The sequence below is a fragment of the Pongo abelii genome, chromosome X, assembly GCF_028885655.2.
Source record: "Pongo abelii isolate AG06213 chromosome X, NHGRI_mPonAbe1-v2.0_pri, whole genome shotgun sequence".
In the NCBI taxonomy this organism is placed as follows: Eukaryota; Metazoa; Chordata; class Mammalia; order Primates; family Hominidae; genus Pongo; species Pongo abelii.
Window position 1 is genome coordinate 124,363,675 of NC_072008.2, and position 26,372 is coordinate 124,390,046.

At 39.2% G+C, this 26,372-nt stretch overlaps 1 protein-coding gene across 4 annotated transcripts in view; it reads left to right on the forward strand.

The window, feature by feature from the left end:
* The window catches only part of DOCK11 (dedicator of cytokinesis 11), a 194,651-nt gene that overhangs the window by 116,524 nt on the left and 51,755 nt on the right, over nt 1–26,372 (forward strand). For 2 of the 4 annotated variants that reach the window (XM_024240998.3, XM_054544994.2), the window contains exons 28-36: nt 581–727; nt 5,029–5,112; nt 5,938–6,049; nt 6,541–6,579; nt 8,881–9,059; nt 14,921–15,037; nt 17,876–17,951; nt 18,540–18,649; nt 20,766–20,877. In XM_024240998.3, the coding sequence (XP_024096766.1) occupies nt 581–727; nt 5,029–5,112; nt 5,938–6,049; nt 6,541–6,579; nt 8,881–9,059; nt 14,921–15,037; nt 17,876–17,951; nt 18,540–18,649; nt 20,766–20,877 (976 nt within the window). The remainder of the gene's footprint in view (nt 1–580; nt 728–5,028; nt 5,113–5,937; nt 6,050–6,540; nt 6,580–8,880; nt 9,060–14,920; nt 15,038–17,875; nt 17,952–18,539; nt 18,650–20,765; nt 20,878–26,372) is intronic. The other 2 variants (XM_054544996.2, XM_054544995.2) reach the window with 1 other exon arrangement.

The window sequence follows — 26,372 nt, forward strand, 5'->3', positions numbered from 1 at the left end:
AAGACTCATTTGGTTAAATCAGACATAGCGTTTGCCCGTGCACATGGAGTATTACAAACACTTTATGCACTAGATATGATCCCGGAATGTGATGTATACATTTTGTTGTAATTTTGAATTGTTTGAAAGGTATAAAAATATTTTCTTATTCATAGGAATCATAAAGCTAAGACTTGTGAAGTACAAAATATTTACCTTATACTGAATTATTTTTTATCAGAATTTTCATAGAATATGTTTACTAAAATTGAAGTGCATGCATACTTTGTGTGCCAGGAAAAAAGTAGAGTGAAAACTGGGATGTGTCTGTAACTCAGAAGCATGATATTCCAAAGTTGGGGCAGAACAACCCATTCTTGCTGATAACCTCAGTCAGGTAGATTATTAGAGATCCAGATAGTTCCTGTAATTATATAGAGTGAAGTACATCTTGAACTAGTGATGTCATTTTTAAGTTGGGAGAACAATTATACATCAGTTTTAAGATATATTTATTTGTAGAATGTGTTTGAAAGTAAAAATGGCAATTGATTTAGACCTTTTGGAAGTCTGACTTTTTTCTGTGCCTATTTCATTTCAGCTTCCCCGAGGCCAGAGATTTCCCGAGACATATCATCATGTCTTACATTCACTGCTTCTTGCAATAATTCCCCATGTGACTATTCGGTATGCGGAGATTCCCGATGAGTCCAGAAATGTGAACTATAGTTTGGCTAGTTTTCTGAAGGTGAGTTAAAGGCAGCTAGAATGTGGTAAGGAACTCCTCTACATTGATAGGAAGCCCAAGAAAAAAATTAAGCACTTTCTAGAGACTCAGCTAGGTCTTCATAAGACTGTTGGAAAACTTAGGTTGCTTACAAACGTTGGCTATTGTGAACAGTGCTGCAACAAACATGGGAGTGCAGATATCTCTTTGATGCACTGATTTTCTTCCTTTTGGGTTTACATCTAAGAGTAGAATGTTGGATCGTATGGTAGCTCTATTTTCAGTTATCTGAAAAACCTCCATAGAAGACATTGGCATTGGCTTGTGTTCTATATGGCGATTCAAAAATGTGAGAGGCTGGCCAGGCACAGTAGCTCACACCTGTAATCCCAGCACTTTGGGAGGCCGAGGCGGGCAGATCACATGAGGTCAGGAGTTCGAGACCAGCCTGGCCAGCATGGTGAAATCCCGTCTCTACCAAAAATACAAAAATCAGCTGGGTATGGTGGCAGGCGCCTGTAATCCCAGCTACTTGGGAGGCTGAGGCAGGAGAATCCCTTGAACCCGGGAGGTGGAGGTTGCAGTGAGCCGAGATCACACCACTGCACTCCAGCCTGGGCAATAGAGTGAGACTCCATCTCAAAACAAAACAAGAAAAGATGTGAGAAGCTATCTTAGTAGTCAAATTTAACTATATATACAAGATAAAGGTGATAACAGTAATACCAGAAATACAAACAAATATGTTCTTGATAGTGGTTGTACTAATTTACAATCCCACCAACAGGAAAGGAAGGTTCCCTTTTCTCCACATCCTCACCAACACTTGTTATTGCCTCTTTTGGATAAAAGCTGTATCTTTTAGCTTACCTGATCACAACAAATTTGTCCCCATCCCCCAATGAAATGACAAATAATTAAATCAGAGGACACACACAGGTGGCCTAGTCAGAAGACAAGTGTTGCTTGTTGCACACAGTGTTTTTAAGCATAGTTTGAATGCTTATTTAAATGGGAGCACATACTTTCTAGGTTGCCACCATCCCTACCACTCCTTATTACACCCCTGAGCCTCCTCATTCATTTAAATTGTTTCTCTGACCCCGTTGGCTTTTGACTTTGCAACTTTTGGACTAAAGCAACCTGTTTGGTGATGTAACCACAGTGTACATGTTGCTAATACGTATAAATGTAAATTGTTAGTGTTGATCAGTGAGGTTATTTTATTTGGGATATGCCAGAAAAAAACTATATTTATGAAAGACGGCAAACTTACCATTGTTAGGTTTTGTTATTGTCAGTATGTAAGGGGCAGTGCGAGAATGTAACTGTTTTTTCTTTCTTTTTTCTTGCTTTCTTTCATTTTTTTTTTTTTTTAATTTGAGACAGAGTCTCGCTCTGTCACCCAGGCTGGAGTGCACTGGTGTGATCTCGGCTCACTGCAACCTCTGCCTCTTGGGTTCAACTGATTCTCATGTCTCAGCCTCCCAAGTAGCTGGGATTACAGGCATGCATCACCATGCCCAGTATTTTTAGTAGAGACAGGGTTTTGCCCTGTTGGCCTGGCTGGTCTTGAACTCCTGACTTCAAGTGATCTGCCCCTCTTGGCCTGAATGTAACTGTGATAAAGTGGGTAACAACAATATTTGATGTGTGGCAGAGACAAGTGTGGGTTGCAAATGCACCTAGTTTTTACTTGCCTCTTTCCATTCTCCCTCTCTTCATTTCTCAAAGCTCTTCATTACTCTCAAAGCTCTTCATTACTCTCAAAACTCTTCATATTAAGAACCTTGTGGGCAGCAATTCATCCAAGGAGTTTTAGTTTCTAACATATCCTCATTGTTAATTAAAAATTCACAACTAGGTTTCACATATCTTGAGTATGATTTTCTGACATAAGACTTCTCTTTGCCAGAATTAAAATAAAGTTTTAACCCTATTACACAAGCCTTTTTTGTGTATTAAAAAAGCCAACATCCACATATCTTTTTAAAATAAACTACGAATTAGATTATCTGAAATGTAGAATATTAGCTTCTTCCATGGAGTTTAAAGTTGAAGTTTACTATGTAAAGGGAACAGAACATTTTTGGTTTAGTAGCAGTATTTACTTAATTCAAGTCAGCAAACATTGGCTTGTCTTCTATGTGGCAGTTCAAAGATGTGAGAGGCCGTGTTAGTAGTCAAATTTGAATATATATACAAGATAAAGGTGATAACAGTAATACCAGAAATACAGACAAAATACTATAGAAAAACTAGAAAGGGAGAGAGAGATTATGAGCAGGCAGCATGAAACAAGTAACATAGTGCAGAGTTCTCCAAGACAAGAGTTGAGCATGTTGCAGTTAGAGGGTCCCTGAGCAAAGATGAAATACGCATGTTCAAAAATTGTTTAGGGACAAGTGAAAAGTCGTGTGATGAGTTTAGGATGTATGGAGAAAGAGCTGGAAAGGCCATCTTGTGCCAAGAATGGAAGGCCTTGAATGTCAGGTTAAGGAATTTGGACTTTGATTCATATGCAATGAAGTAACACCAAATACTTCAGAGGATACTTTTCTTGCTGGTATGATAGATGAAGTGAGGAAGAGACTCGAGTCAGGGCAACCGATTAGAAAACCAATTGTCCGCGTGGCACAATCCACTTATCTTTTAGGCTCAGTTCTTCCCTGGCCTTTCCATGCAGTGTCGATCACCCCTTCTGTTGTTCACCTGTCTTTTACATAGTTCTGTGGCACTTGTTATTGTGCACTATCTTTTCATTATTTGTTTGTCTTCACTATTAGACATGATTATGGACCATGCCTTATTCCACTTTGTATTTCTCTAGAATGTAATACATTGTCTCAAACATAGTAGATCCTCTAAATGTTTGTTGGATGCTGGAATAAATAAATATGAGCCTCACTCAGTAATCCAGATGAGAGGTGATGAGGGTCTGACCCTTGGCAGTGGCAGCAGAAGTGTAAAGGAGAGTATGAGATACAAGACGCAGGTAGCTGGTTAATCAAATATTGAATTCTTCGGATTTCACAGAAATATTCTAGGCACTATGAAGGATATAAAGGAAAAGATCATTCTTATTGTCCAATCTAGGTGAGACGACAGGAAAATAGTCAGTAAAATACAAGCTAATACTGAATAAAGTGTTTAAAGGGATCCATGGACCAATGTAGTTAAGGAAGATGGGATTTCATGAGAACCTTAAAGAATGAACAAGATCAGATAGAAGTAGCGATAGAATTGCTAGGTGTGGCATAAGCCAAAGACTTAGAGGTGGGAATACACAGTGCATCTCGAGGGAATAATAAGTGAATGATGGCTGAGCATGCTGGTGCCCGCCTTAGTCCCAGCTACTTGGGAGACAGGCAGGAGGATTGTTTGAGGCTGTAGTGCACTATGACTGTGCTACTACACTCCAGCCTGAGTGACAGAGCAAGACTCTGCCTGTCTCTCTCTCTCTCTTTTTTTTTTCTGTTTTGAGACAGAGTCAAAGAAAGTCAATGAGATCTATTGGCAAATGAAGCTGGCCAAGTAAGTTGGGACAAGATTGTGAGTGTTCTTGAATGGCAAGCTAAGGAATTTGAAATTGTATTAGAGACAATAGGGAACTATTGGAAGCTTTGGGGCAGGAAAATGACACCATTAGGGCTAGGACTTAGAGGTTAATCTGGAAGCACATGGATAGAGACATGAGAGACATGAAGACTGAGGAGGTTAACTGCAGTTTTTCAGTTGCAAGGTAGTGAGAGCCTTAACTAGGAGAATGACATCAGGCAAATATGAATAACTTGGGGCTGTCACAGAGAAGGGAGGTTTTACGCTTTGACTTCACTGAACACAAAAACCCTTTTGGTCTGAATTATTAATATTTACATAGGCAAGCCTCACTTTCATCAGCTAACAGACTACCTTACACTTCCCTTTGGAAGTGGGAGTTGACCAAACTGAGATCAACTCGCTTGGGCTTTGGGAGTTGACCAAAATGAGGAAGTGTAGCTGAATAGATTACAGATATGTATGTGTGTCTGTGTATGTATGTGTGTGTATGTACAGATAAATGTATATTTGTGTGTGTGGCTATATATACATCTTGTTCTGAAAACTGTATAATTGAGGCCCTTCAGTCCCAATTCCAGTGATGCCACTTGCCCTTTATCTTTTTCTTTAAGGTCACCTGAAGCTCAGAAAGTTATCTATAAAAATAAAAATGTCTTTCTTTTTGTGTGGAACCAATTTTGAATTTTTAAAACTTTACATTTTTAAAATTTAGGCTTTTAGAATTATGTAACTAACCCTTCGTTTTGTTTTGGTTTCTATAGCGCTGTTTGACACTAATGGATAGAGGATTTATTTTCAATTTAATAAATGACTATATATCTGGATTCAGCCCCAAAGATCCTAAGGTAAGTTATAAGGACATGATTGTAGTGGATATCAGAAATCTGAGCATAAGACCAAAAGTGACATTTATTCTCTTCTAGGGGATTAGGAACTGTTGTTTTTATTTAGGTAGTTGGACTATAGACACACCTAAAAGCAAGGAATACTGGACTGTGTTTTGGGGTCTCCAGGACCCCCCATGTATTCAATAGCTCATTCTAAGGATTCACAGACTCAACATATAGTTGTATTGATGGCTAAGATTCATGAGCGTGACATAATGAGGATACTTAGCTGAATCGGGAAAGGAAAAGACATCAAATGGGGTGGGTAGCAATCCACATGCAGCCTTTCTGAGCTCTTTCCCTCCTGTGAAGGGTCTCACAGAGCACAGCCTCCTTCTAGCAGTGAAAATGCACTTGTAAGTGTGCAATATTTCTGTTCAAGGAAGCCTGTTTAAAACTCAGAGTTGAGGATTTTTATTGGGGGCTGATTATGTGTTGGAGGCTGGTCAAAATTCCAGACTCTCAGAAAGGAAAGCAAAGCAGGTGTTCACTATAAATCACATTGTTTGTACAAATAGTCTAAGCAGGCTGACACAGAAGGTGCAACTTATCATGTAGGGAACATTTCAAAATTTCATTTTTTAGATGCCAGCCAACAAGCAGGCCTTTTAAAGGATAGCAGTCTTGGACCTGCTATGTTAACTCTTTCCTGCACAGGTCGTATCTCAAGGTATGCTTAGAATACTAAGCACTTCCATTGTGAAAAATAATGCGCTGTATTAAATTCTTAAAATAGCAAATGCCTACTAAATATGAGCTAATGTATCATTTCTTTCCATTTAGGTTCTGGCTGAATACAAGTTTGAATTTCTGCAAACAATTTGCAATCACGAACATTACATTCCTCTGAACTTGCCAATGGCATTTGCAAAACCTAAACTGCAGCGGGTTCAAGGCATGTATTTGCATTTTCCATCATTTGAGTTTGTTTTTTTTCCATGTTTTGCTAGCGCTAGTGTAGTATGATGTTTTCTAGTTGAACCAGTCAACTTGAAGGTAATTTCAGAATTGTTACTATCTGAAGTCCATTAATGTTTTTCTGCATTTCCTTCATAATATCAGTAATAATGTTCATAGTGTGAAGAAATCAGGTGTGTTAATAGATTGCTGCTTAAACACAGATGTCAGATACTAGTGAAATTACTTTCTGTAGTAGTGTTTGGGATCTTGTATGAGACTAAATTAAGAAAAAGACATATAAATGCATTTCTCCTCAAAGCATCAAAAAATGTAAAGGTAGAGTAAAATGGTAACATGTTTGTGCTAAATTTATGAAATGCCTTCAGTTATCTCCATTGCTAGTTTTATTGAATGCTTTGTTGTATAGCACTATTCTTATGTTACTATGTTTTTTATTTGTCCCTTTTCTTTTCATATATTAATTAGATTTTTTTTCATTTGCGGTGGACCGTTTGACTTCAGTAGGTAGGTTTAACTCGGTTCACTCTAAATTAGCTTGCTGTTTTAGAAAACAATTGATTTGATGAATTGCTAAGATGGATGGGGGCTTTGTTTGCTTTTCAAATCCTCCCTAGCCAAAATGAGGCTTTAGTTAAAGTACCCAGAAAATCTAGGAGGCAGTGTGTTTTAGTTTTAAAATAAAATTGAGTGTTGCTAGAGAAACCAGCTTTCAAACATTTTCCCTCAAAACACAAGTTCCTGCTGCAAGCCAGCATAGAGGCCATGGATGGGGAACTGGAAGTTACTTGTTTTTTTTTTTTGTTTTTGTTTGTGTGTGTGTGTGTGTGTGTGTGGGTGTGTCTCCTCTCTCAGGCTTGCCTCTCTCAGATGCTGTTATAGTGACACCTTGGCCACAGTTTTGCAGGTGTAGATGAAACCACCTGATTGGATTTATTCAAATCACCAAAGTAACAAATTGATTACCATTTGTAAAATCTACTCAGATAAAGCCACCTTTGTTAGTCAGTCCTGGCCCTTGTGCGTAGAAGGTGATAGGGATTCACAAAAGAGCATGACCAATGCAGGAAGAAAATAATCTGCCTTGGTCTGTATAGAAGTATCTGCTGAGTGGTGGTTTTAGTGATGGAATTATAGCCAGTGAAAATGGAGAAAAAAATATTTTTAAACCATAGCACTCCTATTCAGCTACCCCCTTATTCGATTCTGAGCATGTATAGCTCACATAATTCACCCAATATTTATTTATAACTATGAGGAAGTCAGGAAAAAGAAGGGATGGGCAGATAATCAGGATTTAGGATTAAATTGGACTACTCGCAGCATTTATTAAGTCCCAACTGAATATAAAGCATTATATTAAGTGCTGAACAGGCCAAAAGAGAAATAGAAAACATATCCTTCGGCTTCATGGCCTATCTAATTAAATAGTTCGGGAGAGGAAATAAAGATAGTAGAAATCTACCACAGAAATTACTAAACTTGGCCAGGCGCGGTGGCTAACGTCTGTAATCCCAGCACTTTGGGAGGCCGAGGCGGGTGGATTCCAAGGTCAGGAGTTAGAGACCAGCGTGGTCAATATGGTGAAATCCCGTCTCTACTAAAAATACAAAAAAAATTAGCCGGGCATGGTGGCACATGCCTGTAATCCCAACTACTCGGGAGGCTGAGGCAGCAGAATCGCTTGAACCCGGGAGGCAGAGGTTGCAGTGAGCTGAGATTGCGCCACTGCACTCCAGCCTGGGTGACAGAGCGAGACTCTGTCTCAAAAAAAAAAAAAAAATTACTAAACCTGATCACAATCCCCTATAAGTACTTACAACCAAGTCCCAACCATGATATTAACATCTGGGATTTAAAATAGACTGAGGATCTAGCCTGGGCACAGTGGCTCATGCCTGTAATCCCAGCACTTCAGGAGGCCAAGGCAGGCAGATCAGCTGAGCTCAGGAGTTCGAGACCATACTGGCCAACATGGTGAAACCCCGTCCCTACTAAAAATACAAAAAAAATTAGTTGGGTGTGGTGGTGCACGTCTATAGTCGTAGGAGAATTGCTTGAACCCTGGAAGCAGAGGTTGCAGTGAGCTGAGATTGTGCCACTGAGCTCCAGCCTGGGCAACAGAGTGAGACTCCATCTCAAATAAATAAATAAATAAAATAGACTGAGGATCTTAAAGGAAGGGAAAGACATAGTTCTAAGTGATTATTTTCTGATATAAAATATTTGTTTTTGAGTGATGATGGATTGGAATGAAATAAGACTGTTTTCCTTATTATTCTTATGTCCCATGTATATTTTCAGCCCAATATATAATATTTACTAAAACAGTCAATACTGTCAGACTATTCAGTTGTTTAGTTTGTCTTTTCCCACTTTATAAGTATAAATGGATAAGTAAATCAAGTATTATTACATAGAATTTTTCAAATTTATATTTGTGACAAAATCTCTTCAGCTATAAAGAAATCTGTTAAAACGTTGCAAAATATATAATTATTTTATTGTAGTTTCTATCCTAAGATTTCTATGAGTTTAAAAGAATCTAGGGGAAAAAAAAGAATCTAGGGACTTTCTTTCTGACTGAAATGATCATTAAAGCTATCATCTAGCCCAAAATATGAGTGCTCCTGTCTTGTAAATTTTGCATGCTTATTCTAGATGATAAAAGAATTGCTCAGAATCATTAATAATAAAAATTATGGCTCTTGCTAGCATGATCACATATTATTAAATAATACAGTATTTTAATTATAATCATGTTTTAAATATTTTCATAAATGGGTTTTAAATTTCATTGTACTGCAGATTCAAATCTTGAATACAGTTTATCAGATGAGTATTGCAAGCATCACTTCTTGGTTGGTCTACTTCTGAGGGAAACTTCCATTGCTCTTCAGGACAATTATGAGATCAGATATACAGCTATCTCTGTTATAAAGAATCTTTTGATAAAACATGCATTTGACACAAGATACCAGCACAAGGTAAGGATATCCATGCAGTCATCAGTATCACACTGGTAAAGTTCTACGATGATTTTTTATAGAAGATGAAGTTTTTGTAGCAAGGAGCATTATATAAGCATTGAGGAAAATTTATTTTTGCTTCAAATCATAAGTGTTTTTTGTTTTTTTTTTTTTTGAGACAGAGTTTCACTCTGCCACCCAGGCTGGAGTGCAGTGGCATGATCTCGGCTCACTGCAACCTCTGCCTCCCAGGTTCAAGTGATTCTTGTGCCTCAGCCTCCCAAGTTGCTGGGACTACAGGTGAGCGCCACCACGCCTGGCTAATTTTTGTATTTTTTAGTAGAGATGAGGTTTCACCATGTTGTCCAGACTGGTCTCGAACTCGTGGCCTCAAGTGATCCACCCACTGTGGTCTCCCAAAGTGCTGGAATTACAGGCATGAGCCACTGTGCCTGGCCTCAAATCATTAGGTTTTTAAAAATACCATTTAGGACCGGGAGCAGTGGCTTACGCCTGTAATCCCAGCATTTTGGGAGGCTGAGGTGGGTGGATCGCTTGAGGCCAGGAGTTTGAGACCAGCCTGGGCAACATGGTGTAACCTCATCTCTACTAAAAATACAAAAATTAGCCAGGCGTGGTGGCACACACCTGTAGTCTTAGTTACTCGGTAGGCTGAGGCAGGAGAATCACTTGAACTGGGGAGGCAGGAGACGGAGGCTGCAGTGAGCTGAGATCATGCCACTGCACTCCAGCCTGGGCGACAGAGTGAAACTCTGTCTCAAAAAAAAAAAAAATGTATATATATATATATACACATATATATATATATAGTTTAGTTAACTGTTAAAGAAATACACTGTTTTCTCAACTCATACTTAAAGAATAACATAACTGCTTCATGATTAAGAATTTTTAAAAAATTTATTCTGTGAAACATATGCTTTAATATATCTTTAAATATATATCATATGTAAAATATGTAATAAGTTTTTCTTACTGAAAAAAATGTTAATATGATGGTGTTACTATAAATAGCTGTGGGTGTGGCTATAAATTTTACATACGTTACACTGTTGTCTATGAGTAACGGTCACAGCTACAGTTTTTATTTACTACACTAATTTTGTTTTCTTTCTTTTTTTTTTGAGACGGAGTCTCGCTCTGCCACCCAGGCTGGAGTGCAGTGGTGCAATCTCGGCTCACTGCAACCTCTGCCTCCCGGGTTCAAGCAATTCTCCTGCCTCAGCCTCCCAAGTAGCTGGGACTACAGGCACACGCCGTCATGCCCAGCTAATTTTTGTATTTTTAGTAGAGATGGGGTTTCACTATATTGACCAGGATGGTCCTCATTTCCTGACCTCATGATCCGCCCCTCTCAGTCTCCCAAAGTGCTGGGATTACAGGCGTGAGCCACCATGCCCGGCCTATTTACTGTACTTTTAACATATATATTGAAATCTTACTGACATTAAATCCTGTTGGCTTGAAAAAGTAGAGTGCAAACTGTATGGATTTAGAAGACTCTAATTTACTTCCACGGTATCATAAATCACTCTAGGAAACATAATATTGTTTCATAATAAATAATTTATCCTTTTCTTTTTACATTCCAATATAAATAAAATTATGATGTCATTTATCAGTCATTTTGGAAGGCTGACTTGGAGCTTTTATTCTTTTTCTACAGTATTCCCATTTGTCCTTTTTAAACAGAAAATGCCTGCCAGTGACATCTGTTCACATTCCTTTAATTACAGTGATTTTCATACATGTAAATCTTGCTAGTTTTCTTCATGTGATTGTATCCTAAAGTAGATTTAAACTGCTTTGCTTTAAGATGTAATTTATTGCTTACTGCAGTTTGCTTTGTTTTTGACACATTATAACATACCTCCACTTAGTGTAGTTGGCTCAGTTATGTGCCATTTTCACTTTTTGTGAATGTTGATATTGACTTCACACAAATCAACTGGTATAATATATCCAAATAAAAAGATATCTTAAAATCCTCCAGTCCAATCAAGCTTGGCCAAGCCTTTAAAAATGCATTGTCGCTGGGTTCTGGCTAACTACTTGCTTATGCCTGTAAGTGGGGAAAAGGATCTTATGCCATGTGGAGGAAAATGTCTTTAGCCATGATTTTAAATGATTCACTGGAAAAGTACAAAATGAACTTCCCCTCTCTGAAGCAAAAAGTTGTATGTTTCTCCACTGCCTCTTCACATGAAAGTGAAAGAAAATTGGATTTTGCCAGTGGGATTCTCACCACCTAGAGGCAGAATTAAATATTTTATATCACAAATTTGGACACTTTTAACTTACTTTTTAAATTCTTAGAGCAGTATGTGTACACATGCAGGTATTGTTACCTGTAAATAAGTTAGACGCTCTGAGTGTTTGAGGTTTTAAACTACGGGAAAGATTGAAATGCCAAGCCTTATTACTCTTTCAATGACTTCTGAAGCTCTTTCCTCTTTGTTCAGAGGCTTCATATAGGCATTAAATGATGATAGAGTTTTCTCCATAAGAAGTTTGTTTACTTCATGGGCTTGGTTAACCAAAGTTTCAATTCTAGAGTATTGGATGAGGATATAAAAGGTCCTTTGTCTGTTTTGTGCAGTTTCCAGGCAGCCTGTGTAAGAGTTCATTTATCAAATACATCCAAGTAGAGCGTGTTTCCTATTAATGATGACACCAAGGTGAGGGATTGGAGGGAGCCTTAAGCCCCCATATTTTCCATCAGTTCTCTAAAGGGACCCCAAAGTAATAAAGCAAAAAAAGAAAAGAAAAGAATGTTTCCTATGAAAAGCCTACTTTGAGACTCAACTCCCTAATCATCCCCACCCTTTCCAGCCAATTGCCACTCCTAAGCCCCTGCTCTTAGGAAATTCTGGAGATATTGCTGGTCCCTGTTATGTATTACTCATAAATTATTTAGTAATATCTCTCTCTTTTTTTTTTTTTTTTTTTTTTTTTTTTGTGACGGAGTCTCGCTGTGTAGCCCAGGCTGGAGTGCAGTGGCACGATCTCAGTTCACTGCAGCCTCCGCCTCCCGGGTTCAAGCAGTTCTCCTGCCTCAGCCTCCTGAGTAGCTGGGATTACAGGCACGCACCGCTATGCCTGGCTAATTTTTTGTATTTTTAGTAGAGATGGGGTTTCACCATGATGGCCAGGATGGTCTTGATCTCCTCACCTCGTGATCCGCCTGCCTTGGTCTCCCAAAGTGCTGGGATTACAAGTGCGAGCCACCGTGCCCAGCCAGCAATGTCTCTTGTTATAATTACCATGAGGCATTTTTCCTTTTCAGAACAAGAACGTTCAATATCTAACATTTACCCTGGGGCCTGTATAGTTCTTGTACCCACTACAAGTAATGTTCATACTTAAGAGAATTGCAGATTCTACTTCTAGTTGGGCTGTGGGCAAATCCTTTTTCCTTTTTTGAAAAAGTAATCCACATACATGGTGAAAAACAAAAATCAAAATGCCTGTCTCCCATTCCTTACCTCCACTCACCAATTCGTCTTTCCAGAAGCAACTACTCTTGTGAGTTTATTTATACTTCTATTTTATATAAGCACAAGCCTATATGACATATTATATATGTATAAAATATAACAGAAACCATTATACATTTTTCTTTTTTCACTTAACAATACAGCCTGAAGGTTAGATCTACCGCATTTTAAAAAGTAGCTGCATAGTATTCTATCATATGGATATACTTTATTTTATTTATCTAACTAGTCTTCTATTAATAGATACTTAGGTTATATTCTATCTATTGTGCAGGCAAAATTTTTAACATATTTGGCAATGACTGTATGTTTTCCTGTGTTCCTGCTTCCCTGAGAGAGTTGTAATTTCTCTTCCCCTAGAGATCACTCACTATCAGAACTAAAATGGACTCCTATTTAGAAGCCATAATATTAATAATAGCAGCTAAAATTTATTGAGGACTCACTATATGCCAAACACTATTTTAAATACCTCACATTAATTGATATCATTATTATTACCCCCATTTTACCAAAGAGAAAACTATAGTTAAGTGACTTGATTGTAATCAAGTAGCTAGTAATGGGAGAGCTGGGTTTTGCACATGTCTCTAACTGCAAAATCTGTGCTGTCAGCCACTAGCTATACTGCCTTTTAAATCTCAACTTGGGACATTGAAAAATTAGAGAACCACCAAAAAAAGGGTAATCACTAAGTGAAAAATCTTGACACCAAAGCCATGGAACAAAGGAAAGTAATGAGAGTTAAAAGGCTGGGTGCGGTGGCTCACGCCTGTAATCCCAGCACTTTGAGAGGCTGAGGAGGGTGGATCACCTAAGGTTGGGAGTTCGAGACCAGTCTGGCCAACATAGTAAAACGCTGTTTCTACTAAAAAGGGACAAAAATTAGCCAGGCGTGGTGGTGGGTACCTATAATCCCAGCTACTTGGGAGACTGAGGCAGGAGACTCTCTCGAACCCAGGAGGCGGAGATTGCAGTGAGCTGAGATCGTGCCTCTGCACTCCAACCTGGGTGACAGAGTAAGACTCAGTCTTAAAAAAAAAAAAAATGAGTTAAGATGATTCATGGTAACCGTATTCACATATTTAAAGGGTTGCCATGCAAAAGTAGAAATAGACTTATTCTTTGTAGCTCCAAAGGGCAGAGCTATACCTAGGAGGTAGAACTTATGAGGAGTGTGTTTCAGATAAAGGGCCTTCCTAATAGAACCCATGAAACGGCTTGAGTTTTAAAGAAGTTTAAAAAACTATTTGTCAAGGATACATGTAAGGGCCATTCATTCCTGCCTTCAGCAGGAAGTTGGACTAGGTTAGTGGTTCTGAAACATTTATGTACATCAGCATCATCTGGACCAGTCCAGACCTGGTAAATCAGAATCTTCTGGTGGTAGAGACTATTACTGATGGGGTACTATGTTGGAAGAAAGTCTGTTAAGAAGGGAAGGGTTTTTGAAATTCACAAATGAAGTGCAAATGGCCAATTAACACGTGACAAATTGTTCAACCTCAATAGTAAATGCAAACTAAAACAATAGTAAGAGACCAGTAATCTTCTATATTCTACATGTTGACCATTTTGCCCTAGAGGGCCTTATCTAATTCTCCAGAAAAACCTCCTAAAGTCATGAAAGATGGAGGGCAACTCTTGTGCTACCACAGCCACTATTTTCTCTGACTTGAATGTATATACATATCTGGCGAGGAATGTCTATAAGCTGAGGAAAGCAATAAATAAATTTGTGTAAGAGGTACCACATTAATTAAGAGTCCTGGTGGCCAGTTTTATTTACATATTTACAAATATATCAATCTCCCAAGTCTTATAATTGACTTAGGGGACCAAGTTCATATTATTGTAATTGTAGCTTTAATGGAAGCAAAAAATGTTTCTTGAATGAATACAGTAACTTACCATTTTTTTCACTTCTTCCACTTACTCATTCATTCCTTCAGCTAATGTGTATTGACCATCTGCTATGTGCCCAGGCACTGGGGATGAAGCAGTGAACAAGACAGACACTGTCCCTGCTCTCATGAAGCTCAACCCTCACTGGAGCTGAGAAACAGGACTAATATCATCTGCTTTATAGGCCAACTTCTATTTTTTACAAAAACCTTTTACTTCATGTCATTATGTTTGAGGGATGTAATTTGAGTCTGTATCATGGATAAATCCAAAGGCCAACAAAGTTCTGTGGTAATTAGTTTTCAGACGATAAGTATAAATAGATTCATGCTTCAGTAATTTGTTATGGATGTTAGCCTACTTTTTAGTCTTTAAATTGATATATGAAGCCAACTCCATTTATTTGTAATATATACATATTATATACATATTAAGCTTTCAATAATTATTTTTCAGAACCAACAAGCCAAAATAGCACAATTGTACCTCCCCTTTGTTGGACTACTTTTGGAAAATATACAGCGATTAGCAGGTCGAGATACCTTGTATTCTTGTGCAGCCATGCCTAATTCTGTAAGTAGTAATGTGTTTCTGTTGGAGTTTTATCCTATTTTATTGAATGCATTTGGAATTGGGGTCATATGCTATATGATCTCAACCTTAAGAGTTCACTTTTTTTTTTTTTTTTTGAGCCAGAGTCTCGCTCTATCACCCAGGCTGAAGTGTAGTGGCACAATCATAGTTCACTGTAGTCTCAAACTCCTGTGCTCAAGTGATCCTCCTGCTTTGGCCTCCCGAGTAGCTGGGACTACAGGCATATGCCACCATGCCCAGCTAATGTTTTTCATTTTTAGCAGAGACAAGGTCTCACTGTGCAGTCCAGGCTGGTCTCAAACTCCTGAGCTCAAGGAATCCTCCTGCCTCAGCCCCCTGAAGTGCTGGGATTACAGGCATGACCCACCGTGCCCAGCCAAGAGTTCATTTTTTACTCCATGTACACTGTTTTTCCTAATACAGTGCTTTGCAAACTTTAATCTGCATATGAATCACCTGGGGAATTTGTTAAAACAGATTTTTTTTGTTTTGAGACAGAGTCTCGCTCTGTCGCCCAGGCTGGAGTGCAGTGGCGTGATCTCGGCTCACTGCAACCTCCGTCTCCTGGGTTCAAGGGATTCTCCTGCCTCAGCCTCCTGAATAGCTGGGACTACAGGTGCCCGCCACCATGCCTGGCTAATTTTTTTGTATATTTAGTAGAGACGGTGTTTCACCATGTTAGCCAGGCTGGTCTGGAACATCTGACCTCAGGCGATCTACCCACCACGGCCTCCCAAAGTGCTAGGATTACAGGCGTGAGGCACCACGCCTAGCCAACAGATTTTAATTCAATAGGCCTGGGGTGGGACTTGAGAGCATGCATTTCTAACAAGCTTTTGGCTGTTTCTGGTCCAAAGATTGCACCTTGGAAAACAAAGTCCAAGAGAACACCACAAATCCTTTGAACCCTGTGTTTTGTTCTTAACATTTTCTGTTGTTGCATGGCTTCATACATTTATTCAACTTAAACTGAACAAAAGATTCTCTACTTCCAAGATATTAGGCACTGGGGACTAAACTGTATTCCTTTGCTTTTCCTTTCCCTTAGTAGTCTCCTTCAGCACTTCTTGGTGAGACTCTTTTAGTTTATCACAATGGGTCTGTGCTTTTTTTGCTCCCCTTAGAATTTTAAGAATTAGAAGGAACTTTGGAGGTTATCAGTCTCCTATTTGGCAAAACAACCTTTTGCCATTATAATAATTTAAACATTCCTTTTCACATTAGACCTAAAAGGTTTTTCTATCCACTGGTCTTACTTTTGTCTTCTAGAGACACATGAAACACATCTGTTCCCACCTCCAAATGTACCCTTTCCACTTGTGCCTTCTAAATTTTTCTCCAAGCCAAATATCTCCACTAATCTGTCATTCCAAATCCTTTACTTTTTTTTTTTTTTTTTTGAGGCAGAGTCTAAGTCTGTCACCCCGGCTGAAGTGGCACGATCTCAGCTCACTGCAATCTCTGCCACCTGGGTTCAAGTGATTCTCCTGCTTCAGCCTCCTGAGTAGCTGGGACTACAGGCATGCGCCACCAAGCCCGGCTAATTTTTTTTGTACTTTTAGTAGAGACGGAGTTTCACCATGTTGGCCAGGCTGGTCTTGAAATCCTGACCTCAAGTGATCTGCCTGCCTCAGCCTCCCAAAGTGCTGGAATTACAGGCATAAGCTACTGTGCCCGGTCCCCAAAACCCTTTGCTTTCGTGGTCACCCCTTTTCCAAATATGCTCCAGTTTACCAGTAACCCTATTAAAATACAATGTCCAAATTATACACTTTATAGTCTGCCCAGTGGACTGTTAACTTCTGCCCCCATCCATGTTCTGTGTGGCCCAAGATCACCTTTGCACTTTGGCGGGCCACGTAATATTGTTGGGTAGCAGGTTAAACTGTGTCATTTACAGCTTCCTCTGCAAATTCCCCCTATGAAATGCTACAGCCAATTTGTCATGCCTGTCCTGTGTTCCTGAGGACGTTGCTTTTAAGCTTTTCTAGTGGCTTGCTTCCCTGTGACTCCCAGTCATGTCAACTGGCTGAATGTGGATACTACACCTACCTGAGTGTCAGGCTGGTCTCACTTTACAAATACAGTATCTCATGCTTATGCTCCCTCCACATATATTTGACAGCATTATTTGGAAATATTTCACTTCTCTGTACTCTTTGCAGCTCAAGTTTCCCTAGGGCTTCTGGTCACACACCTTTTTCTAGCATTACCCTGGTTCTAAGGAGGAGAACTGAATCATGTTAAGACTTTACCAGGCCGGGCACCGTGGCGCATGCCTGTAATCCCAGCACCTGGGGAGGCCGAGGCAGGAGGATCACTTGAGTCCAGGAGTTTGAGACCAACCTAGGCAACATGACAAAACCCCATCTCTAAAAAAATGCAAAAATTAGCTGGGTGTGGTGGTGTATACCTGTAGTCCTAGCTAATCTGGAGGCTGAAGTGAGAGGGTCACTTGAGCCCAGGAGGTTGAGGCTACAGTGAGCTATGATCACGTCACTGCACTCTAGCCTGGACTACACAGCAAGACCCTGTCTCAGAAAACGAAAACAAAAAAGACTGTACCAGTTGCAGCTGTACCAGTTGCAGCTATCTAGAATTATGTCACTTGGCTAGAGGTCATGGTTACAACAGTATACTAGTAGCTTTTTTTTTTTTAAAAAAAAGAGTCACCTAAATACTAATTACTAGTATCTGATTTAGACTTTCACAGTGAGCTTTGTTTAAAATCAATGTAACATTTTATTCTGTTAATTCAGATTTCTTATCCTATATACGAATTTGTTTAAATGACACAGGTATCATATTCTGTTACAGGCATCCAGAGATGAGTTTCCATGTGGCTTTACTTCACCTGCCAATAGAGGGAGTCTGAGCACTGACAAAGACACTGGTAATTAAACCTTTTGGAGATGATACATTGCGTGGGTGTTTAGAAATGTACCCTCTACTTCTCAGTATTTTTGATATATTTAATAATAAAGACCATACATAGCTTGATCTCTACTAAAGTTTAATTAAAATCTGACTCATATTTGCAGTCAAATTTATTTGCCTAGGTTTCCTTGTCTAAGCTTATTTAGAACATAGCTTGGCATACTGAGAAAATAGAGGATAATGAGAAAAATACTGGTTTCCACTCTTCTTATCTGTCACCAGTTTTAAGCCAGATACTCCCATCTCTGGGCTCAAGTTTCCTTGTCTATAACATTGTCTTTTAAATTGTGTGGCTTTATTTTACGGCTTCCAAGGAATTTCTTGTCGTTTCGTACATGCTAAAGTGTTTTGAAAGGTGAAAAGTTGCTTCACTTTTACACGGTTTCTTATGGTGTTTTTATATAATAAACTTCACATTTTAGATGTCCAAGATCTATTCCCTATATTAATGTCTCCACTTAAATTAGTTCAGTACTTATTTTTTAAATATTTCTGACAGTTCCCCCTCTTGCCAACAAGGACTTGACTTTTTTTTCTCCCCCAGCTTATGGGTCTTTTCAAAATGGACATGGAATTAAGAGAGAAGATTCAAGAGGTTCCCTCATCCCAGAAGGAGCAACAGGATTTCCAGATCAGGGCAACACTGGTGAAAATGTAAGAACTTAAATATATAGGATGACCCTAGTGACACATTAGCCTGCAACAATTTTTTTATAGTATAAATATGAGCATCTGTACTCTCCTGTAGTCCATCTTGGCTCTGCAAAAAGCATCCCATAATTCTTAGATATTTTAGCAGTATCTTCCTATAGTGGCAGCTGCTACTTCAATGTCTTAAACTATTTATAGAGAATAAGGCATTCATCCTCAAGAGTTCTAACTCTGAATATCTCCTTTAACCCTAGCACGCTATTTTAGCGAGGGGAAATTCAAGTTTAAAATATCTAATGTGTCTTGTTATTTAAAACAAAGCACATCCTGGCAGGATTAATGCAGTCTTTCATTCTTTTGTAATAGAGTAATGATATTAATTTGGGAGGAAAAAATATAGGTCCCAAAATTGACAATCTTAGGGTCCCAGCATCACTTAATCAGAATATATCCTCCCAACTCTTCTATCAAGTCGTTTCACGCCTACCATTAAAGTTTGAGATGTGACTGCCATAAGGCAGAAAGACCTCATTTTAGACCAGTAAAGTTTTGCCATGTTGTTATGTAAAATCGTTGAATCGTATAAAATTATATTAGAAGGGTCTGTAAGAACAATAAATTCCAACTCTCAATTTACAAATGAAAATTGGGATTCTGACTTAGAACAACCAGCTATGGCAGGACCATACTCGAACCCAGATTTTCTAATATGAGCACTTTTTCTCCTATATCATGGTGCTCTTAGTGTACATCAGCACCATCTGGAGGGCTTAAAAAATAGATGTCTGGGCTCTGGGCCTCACCCCAGGGTGAGATTCGGTAAGTCTGGAATAGGGCCTCCTAACATGTATTTCTAAGTTCCCAGGTGATGTTGATGCTGCTGGTTGGGTATTGTTACCCTTGAGAACCAGTGGACTATACTTCCACTGGTTCCTTGAGCCTTTGGGTAAACAGTAATTTATTCACAAATGTTTCTCTTTTACACCATTTAGAAATTGTGGCAACAGGTACTGTCATACCTAAGGCAAATAAAGGTCAGAGAGGTTGAATGACTTGCTAGTAGTCACATAGTAGCTAGGCAAGCAATCAGAACCTAGGTCTGTTTGCTCCAAGTAAAAGTTCTTCCTTAGTAAATTCTACCCTAGTCAATGGTGCATCCCCAGTTTAGCTCAACTGAAAGTATTAGTTTTTAAATTTTTTAGAAGATTATTGTTCTTCTATTCATATAAATCCCCAAATAAGTCAGATCTTGTCATGCTTAATTTCTGATATTTTTTAAAAAGTCATTAAATAATAGGAACACAACAGTACTTTGTAGAGGTACTAATTTTGAAGTATTACTGGGTACTCCTAAGTGTAATTATCATAATATAATTAGCCCATTTTTTTATTTATTTATATTTTTTAGAAATAGGGTCTTGCTCTGTCACCCAGGCTGGAGTGCAGTGACACGATCAGTGCTCACTGCAGCCTTGAACTCCTGGGCTCAAGCATTCTTCCTGCCTCAGCCTCCTGAGTAGCTAGGACTACAGGCATGCACCATCACACCCAGCTAAATTTTTTTTTTTTTTTGTAGAGACAGGTTTTGCTATATTGCCCAGGCTGGTCTTAAACTCCTGGCCTCAAGTGATCCTCCCACCTGAGCGTCCCAAAACGCTGGGTCTACAGGTGTGGGTTACCGCGCCTGGCTTTTATTAGCCCTTAAGATAGATTTTCTAATGTATGATTTGGAGGTTGGATTTTAATAAACTCTAAGGAGAGATTCAAATGAAAAAGTTTAATATGTTTCTTATGCTTTCACTCCATGTAAAAGCTATCTTTCCTTAAATAGCCATGATTATTTTAAAATTTTACCACTAAAACACATGGCATATGAGAATGAAACGTACACAGTATTCATGGCTATATCTTTGTGAAGACCCCAAGGTAATTTCTAGTGATATTACTAGCTATTAGTAGGAAAGAAAGATTCAGACCATTCACCTTCAAGTTGTGATATAAAATTTAGATTTATGTTTAGAATTTTCCCAAACAGATCTAATGATAAAAAAAGAGTTACTGAGTTAAAGGCTGTGGAAAATTGTACTGATACTATTTCACAAACATCCCGTCCTTATAGACCCGACAGAGTTCTACAAGGAGTAGTGTATCCCAGTATAACCGCCTGGATCAGTATGAAATCAGAAGCCTCCTGATGTGCTACCTGTATATAGTAAAAATGATTTCAGAAGGTGAGTTACCATCATATTAAGCATGGACTTTACCAGACATACACCCTCACAGGTTCACAAATTCATGCAACAATATTTGATCATCATCTCGAGGCAGAGCACATGCACATTATAAACAGTTATTTGGAGACTCTGACCTTAAAATGTTTCTTAAATTGAACCTCAAAATAGGTTCATGTCAGTCACACAAGTTCAAGTCTTTGAAATAATTTTAACATAATTTTGCAAATGAATTTCTAAAATGAGGCAATGGTTTTAGAAGTGCTAAACATTTTGTTTTCATGCAGAGCATTTAATTCATTAAATGAACAATGTAACTGAAAGGAAATAATAACCACCAGAATTCATATTTAATATTTCAGCTTTTATTTAACCCAGGATTTGACAAATAAGAAACAAAAAGACAGGAAGAGTTCTTGAAGGGTAGGGAATGTCATCATTATCTTTGCAGCAACACTGTATGATATTGTCTGGTATCACATTCTTTGTCGGGCTCTGTTTTTTCTCCTTGGTATACAGCCGTATTTACTAGTGTCACCAGTTCCTCTTTACACTATATGATGGAATACAACCGAAGGACTTTCATAAACTGCATGTCCTTGGGAAGTAAAAGCAGGTTATTTCCAAATACCACATTTACTTAGACAGTTCCCTCCCTTCTCTTCCTTTTCGCAATACTTTTGCTTAAAAAAAAAAAATGCAAGAATGAAAAACATAAAAGCACCTGGGATCATCATAGTGATTGCTGTCTTTTACTCATTTGCTATTTTTTTATTTTTAGTAATTATTTCTTGTTTTAAATATTTTATAATAATGCAGGATGTAAAGACATAAGTTGATATCTAAGTAGCTATAGAAACATTAAAATAAATAGCTAGATATGAGTAAATTCTAAAGTTCATTAATAAAATAAAAATAACTGGAATATTCAAGTTGTAGGAATGTACGATTTAGCATAAACATCAAACATGTTGTGGAATCTGGAAATTGCTAACATTTATGGAGTTTCTTCTTAAGGCAATGAAAATATTCTAAAACTGTGGTGAAGGTTTCACTAGTCTTTGAATAAACTATAAACTATTGTACTATTGTGGGCTATTTATGTGGGCATTTTTAATGGTAAATGAATCTCTCAATAAATTTGTTTTTTTAAAAAAGGCCCAATCTTTATCTGTTCTCCACTCCCATTGCCTCACTTGACTAGCCTTAAAAAAATAGGTCCAAGAGATACATTAGAAAAAAAGCAGAAGTGAACAAAAAAGCAGTTGAATACCACCACAGCCCAAAGAATGAGGGAAAGAGAGAGAAGGTAGGAGGAGGGGAAAAGCTGCATTGCTGACTAGTTCTCTCCCCTCCTCCACTGTAGGTCTCACACACACACACACACACACACACACACACCCACCACATTCTGTACTAACCAGAGACAAGTCAAGTCTCTGGTTGTTTTTTTTAATGTCATGGGTAAAAACCATGACTGTTTTTGTTTTGTTTTGAAGACGGAGTCTCACTCTGTCACCTAGGCTGGAGTGCAGTGGCAGGATGTCAGCTCACTGCAACCTCCACCTCCCGGGTTCAAGTGATTCTCCTGTTTCAGCCTCCCGAGTAGCTGGGACTACAGGCGCCTGCCACCACGCCTGGCTAATTTTTTGTATTTTTAGTAGAGATGGGGTTTCACGGTGTTAGCCAGGATGGTCTCGATCTCCTGACCTCGTGATCCGCCCACCTCGGCCTCCCAAAGTGCTGGGATTACAGGCATGAGCCACCACGCCCGGCCCATGACTGTTTTATTTCTCGTGAACTTGATAGTTCCTCTTATTCTTGCAAATGTTGACCATGCTTGCTCAGTGGCAGTACTCTGTGCCAAATATTCGGTCTTTGTTAATTAGGTTTTGTAGTCTTCTGCTCTTGCTTTTTGATTTTAAAAAGCACATTTTCAATAACTAGTATAGTCTATGTCACATCTGTTTATCTTTTATATGTATAAAGTCATGCTGTATATCTGTAAAGTCATATTCATTTTGTTCTAAGAAATGTCTTCTTCTAGATCCTTCTCAATGGATGTATTCTAATTACTTTGTCTTGTCCGGTAAATATTCTGTTTTAGTTACTCTATATGCATTTAAATATTTATCTCTTTCAAGTCCACAATCTTGAGGTCCTCTCTTGGCTTTCTTTTTTATTGAGTCATAAACAGTAGCAACTTTAATGTCAATGAAAAGATGTTCTATCTCTACACTTTTATATGGATTCTGGAGAATAAATTTCATTCTCTACTTATAGCTGCATTTATCAATTGACAAAAATTTGCTATTTCAAAGTCTTAGATTCATTTGCCAAACATTTTCAGGCCTTACTGCTTAGTTTATTATATCGTGAGAAAAGGAATAAGAGTCAGGAGTTACCAGTTACAAAGTCTGAATTGACAAGAAGACTGTTCTGTTGGAAAAGTAAAACATTGTTGCTTCCTTAAGAGAGAAGGTGGTGGGGGGTGGCGGGGGGGGGGGTGGGGGGGGAATGGGGAAGCTACTTCCTCTTTCTTTGTGACTGTGTCTTCACTTTTCTCTTTAGCCCAGGCTCCAAAAAGACACTCTCAGTATCACATTGAGGCTTATCGGCACCATACCCTGCACTTGTAGATTCATTAATATTCTCCGAAGCAGACTGTTGGTTGGAAGGTATCTGGTTAGAGCTATCTCTCACTGCAAATTTGGTGTTAGAAGGAATAACAACCACTGCTCTTCTTTTTGTACTAGATTTTAAAGTAGAGTCTAAAGGCAAGACATTCAAAGGGATTATTTTCTTTTCCTTTGCAAGAGGGTGATATGAGGTTATAGAATAATCCTCTAAAGTTTCCAGTAAAGTTTCAGATACATGAGTTGGGTATTCTCCTGGGGAGATAGCGGAAGGGCTCCATGATGCGCCAATCTGAGTTTCTTTTTGCGGGGAGACCTTTGTTTCAAGTGTCCCTTTTGGCTGGCCAATCTTGTCTTCATGAAGATTGAAAATATCTTGAAATCCATACCTCTTTTGAGGACTAAGTGAAGTTGTTAAAAGAGAACTTGCCAGTGGCTTCTGGCTGGCAGGGTCTTCTATGTTAGGCTTAGTGTCATTAGAGGAACTTTTCGCAAAAGAGGTCTCTGGCACTTTAAAGAGGTCTTGACTAAAAGATGGAGCTGGAAACTCTGAACTTTGTTGCAGTTCCTTTGTGCTCGTAGGTTTCATCTGTTTACTTTGTGACTGGCTTATCGATTTGATAGGCACATGCCTCTGCCTTCCTTGTGCAGGCTCCCTGACTGAAAAATCTGACATAGTCATTTGACTACCAGAAACGAAGTCATCACTACCTGAAGTCTGAAACTGTTGTTGCCTCATTATTATTTTAGAAAGCCTTTCATTTTCTTCTCGTAATTTATTTGTTTCTTTAGTGAGTTCCGCAATAAAGAAAAGATTTTGTTGTTGGATTTCATAATAGTCTTTCTCTAGCACAAGCCTGTATGTTTCGTTCATTGAACAGCAGTCACAGGTTTTTGCCTTTAACTGATCTTTCAAGTCATTAATGGTGCTCTGCAGGACTCTCTGCTGTTTAGTCAACTCTTTAATTTTGGCTGTGGAGCCCGTCCACCTCCCATCTGACAATCGCTGTTTCCTCAGACTTGTTAATTTTGCCTGTAGACGCCGCAGCTCTTTATCATGGAGCTCTTTCAGCGCCAGCCATGTTTTTTTAAAATTGTCAGATTCCAAATCACATACACTAAGCTGTGATGACTCTTTTCCTGAAGATTTCTTACAACCTCTCCTCCCTCCTTCACCCTCGTTCCCTGCCTGCATCATGTTTCACAGATTTGGAAGTGGGAGGGATGGCCTTGTCGCTTGACAACAGTGCCGTTAAGAAAATGGCGGACTTGCCGTGGATTGGAGCTAGTTCGCTGTGAGGGCGAGCACTTCTACCCCTTTCACAGACCTTCTCCGAAGCTACCTTAGGACACGGGGCGAGGGAGATGGGTGCTCACCGTTGGACGGAAAGTCCCAGGTTTTCGCTGGAGAGGCGGCACCAACTTTTCGGCTGGAAGAGCTAACCCACAGGAGAGGGAGGCCAGCACCCTCAGGCAGTGGCGCAGCAAGCTGCCCTTTGACCAGAGGCCGGAAACGCAGGGACTTCTGGGGGAGAACCCAAGCTTCTGTGAGTAGACACCCAGTGGCAGATAGGCGAGAGCGGAAGTCACTGCTAGCTTGATATATATTTTTTTAATTTAATTTTTTTTAGATGGAGTTTCACTCTGTCGAGCCCAGGCTGGAGTGCAGTGGCGTGATCTCAGCTCACTGCAACCTCCACCTCCCGGGTTCAAGCGATTCTCCTGCCTCAGCCTCCTGAGTAACTGGGATTACAGGCGCGCCACCATGCCCAACTAATTTTCATATTTTTAGTAGAGACAGGGTTTCACGATGTTGGTCAGGCTGGTCTCGAATTCCTGACTTCAGATCCACCCGCCTCGGCCTCCCAAAGTGCTGGGATTACAGGCGTGAGCCACTGGGCCTGGCCTAATTTTTAAAACAAGTCAAATTTTGAGTCTATTTTCAGTTTCATTCTTGATGATTAGCATTTTGTAATAATTGAAGCCTAGCAATATTCGTGGTCTTATAAAACAACTGGAAAATTGGAAGTAACTAAGTCGACCTCCCCTGATCCCTCATCCTCCTTGCCCCTCCATAAAGCCAACATCGTCTTGTCTTCCATCTTTATCATTGAGAGGTTCTAGCTCAGTTGGGAATTAAGTCATTTGCCTGCTTTTGTGACACCTATGCGATTTTTACAGTTAGAGGAGGGTCTGCTGACACCATTAGCTCCATCAAAGTAGGATAAAAAAGGAATGGAAAGTCAAGTGGTGGCACTGTTTGGTTTGTTTTGTTTTGTTTTAAATCTCACTAAGTAGGTGTGTTGGGGAAGAAATGGGTAAGAAAGAGAAGTATATGTGATAGATTTAAGAGACTTTTGTGTCTGAAATAGTTGTTCCGCAGATAGATAGGACATCAGAATTTATAATGCAAAGGCAGAGAGAAAAAGGAAAATTATCTGTCTCTCCTGAAGTTTAAAATTCTCTTTCTTATTTTTATTTTTTTTTTTTGAGACGGAGTCTCACTCTGTCACCCAGGCTGGAGTGCAGTGGCACGATCTCAGCTCACTGCAACCTCCACCTCCCAGGTTCAAGTGATTCTCCTGCCTCCGTCTCCCGAGTAGCTGGGATTATAGGCGCTCGCCACCATGCCCAGCTAATTTTTATATTTTTAGTAGAGAAGGGGTTTCATCATGTTGTCCAGGTTGACCTCGAGCTCCTGACCTCAAGTGATATGCCCACCTTGGCCTCCCAAAGTGCTGGATTACAGATGTGAGCTACCGCAACCAGGCTGAAGTTTAAAATTCTTAAACTTTTTTTATTCACAGAGCCCTCTGAGTAGCAGGCAAAGGCATTTGACCTTCTCAGAAAAATGCACAT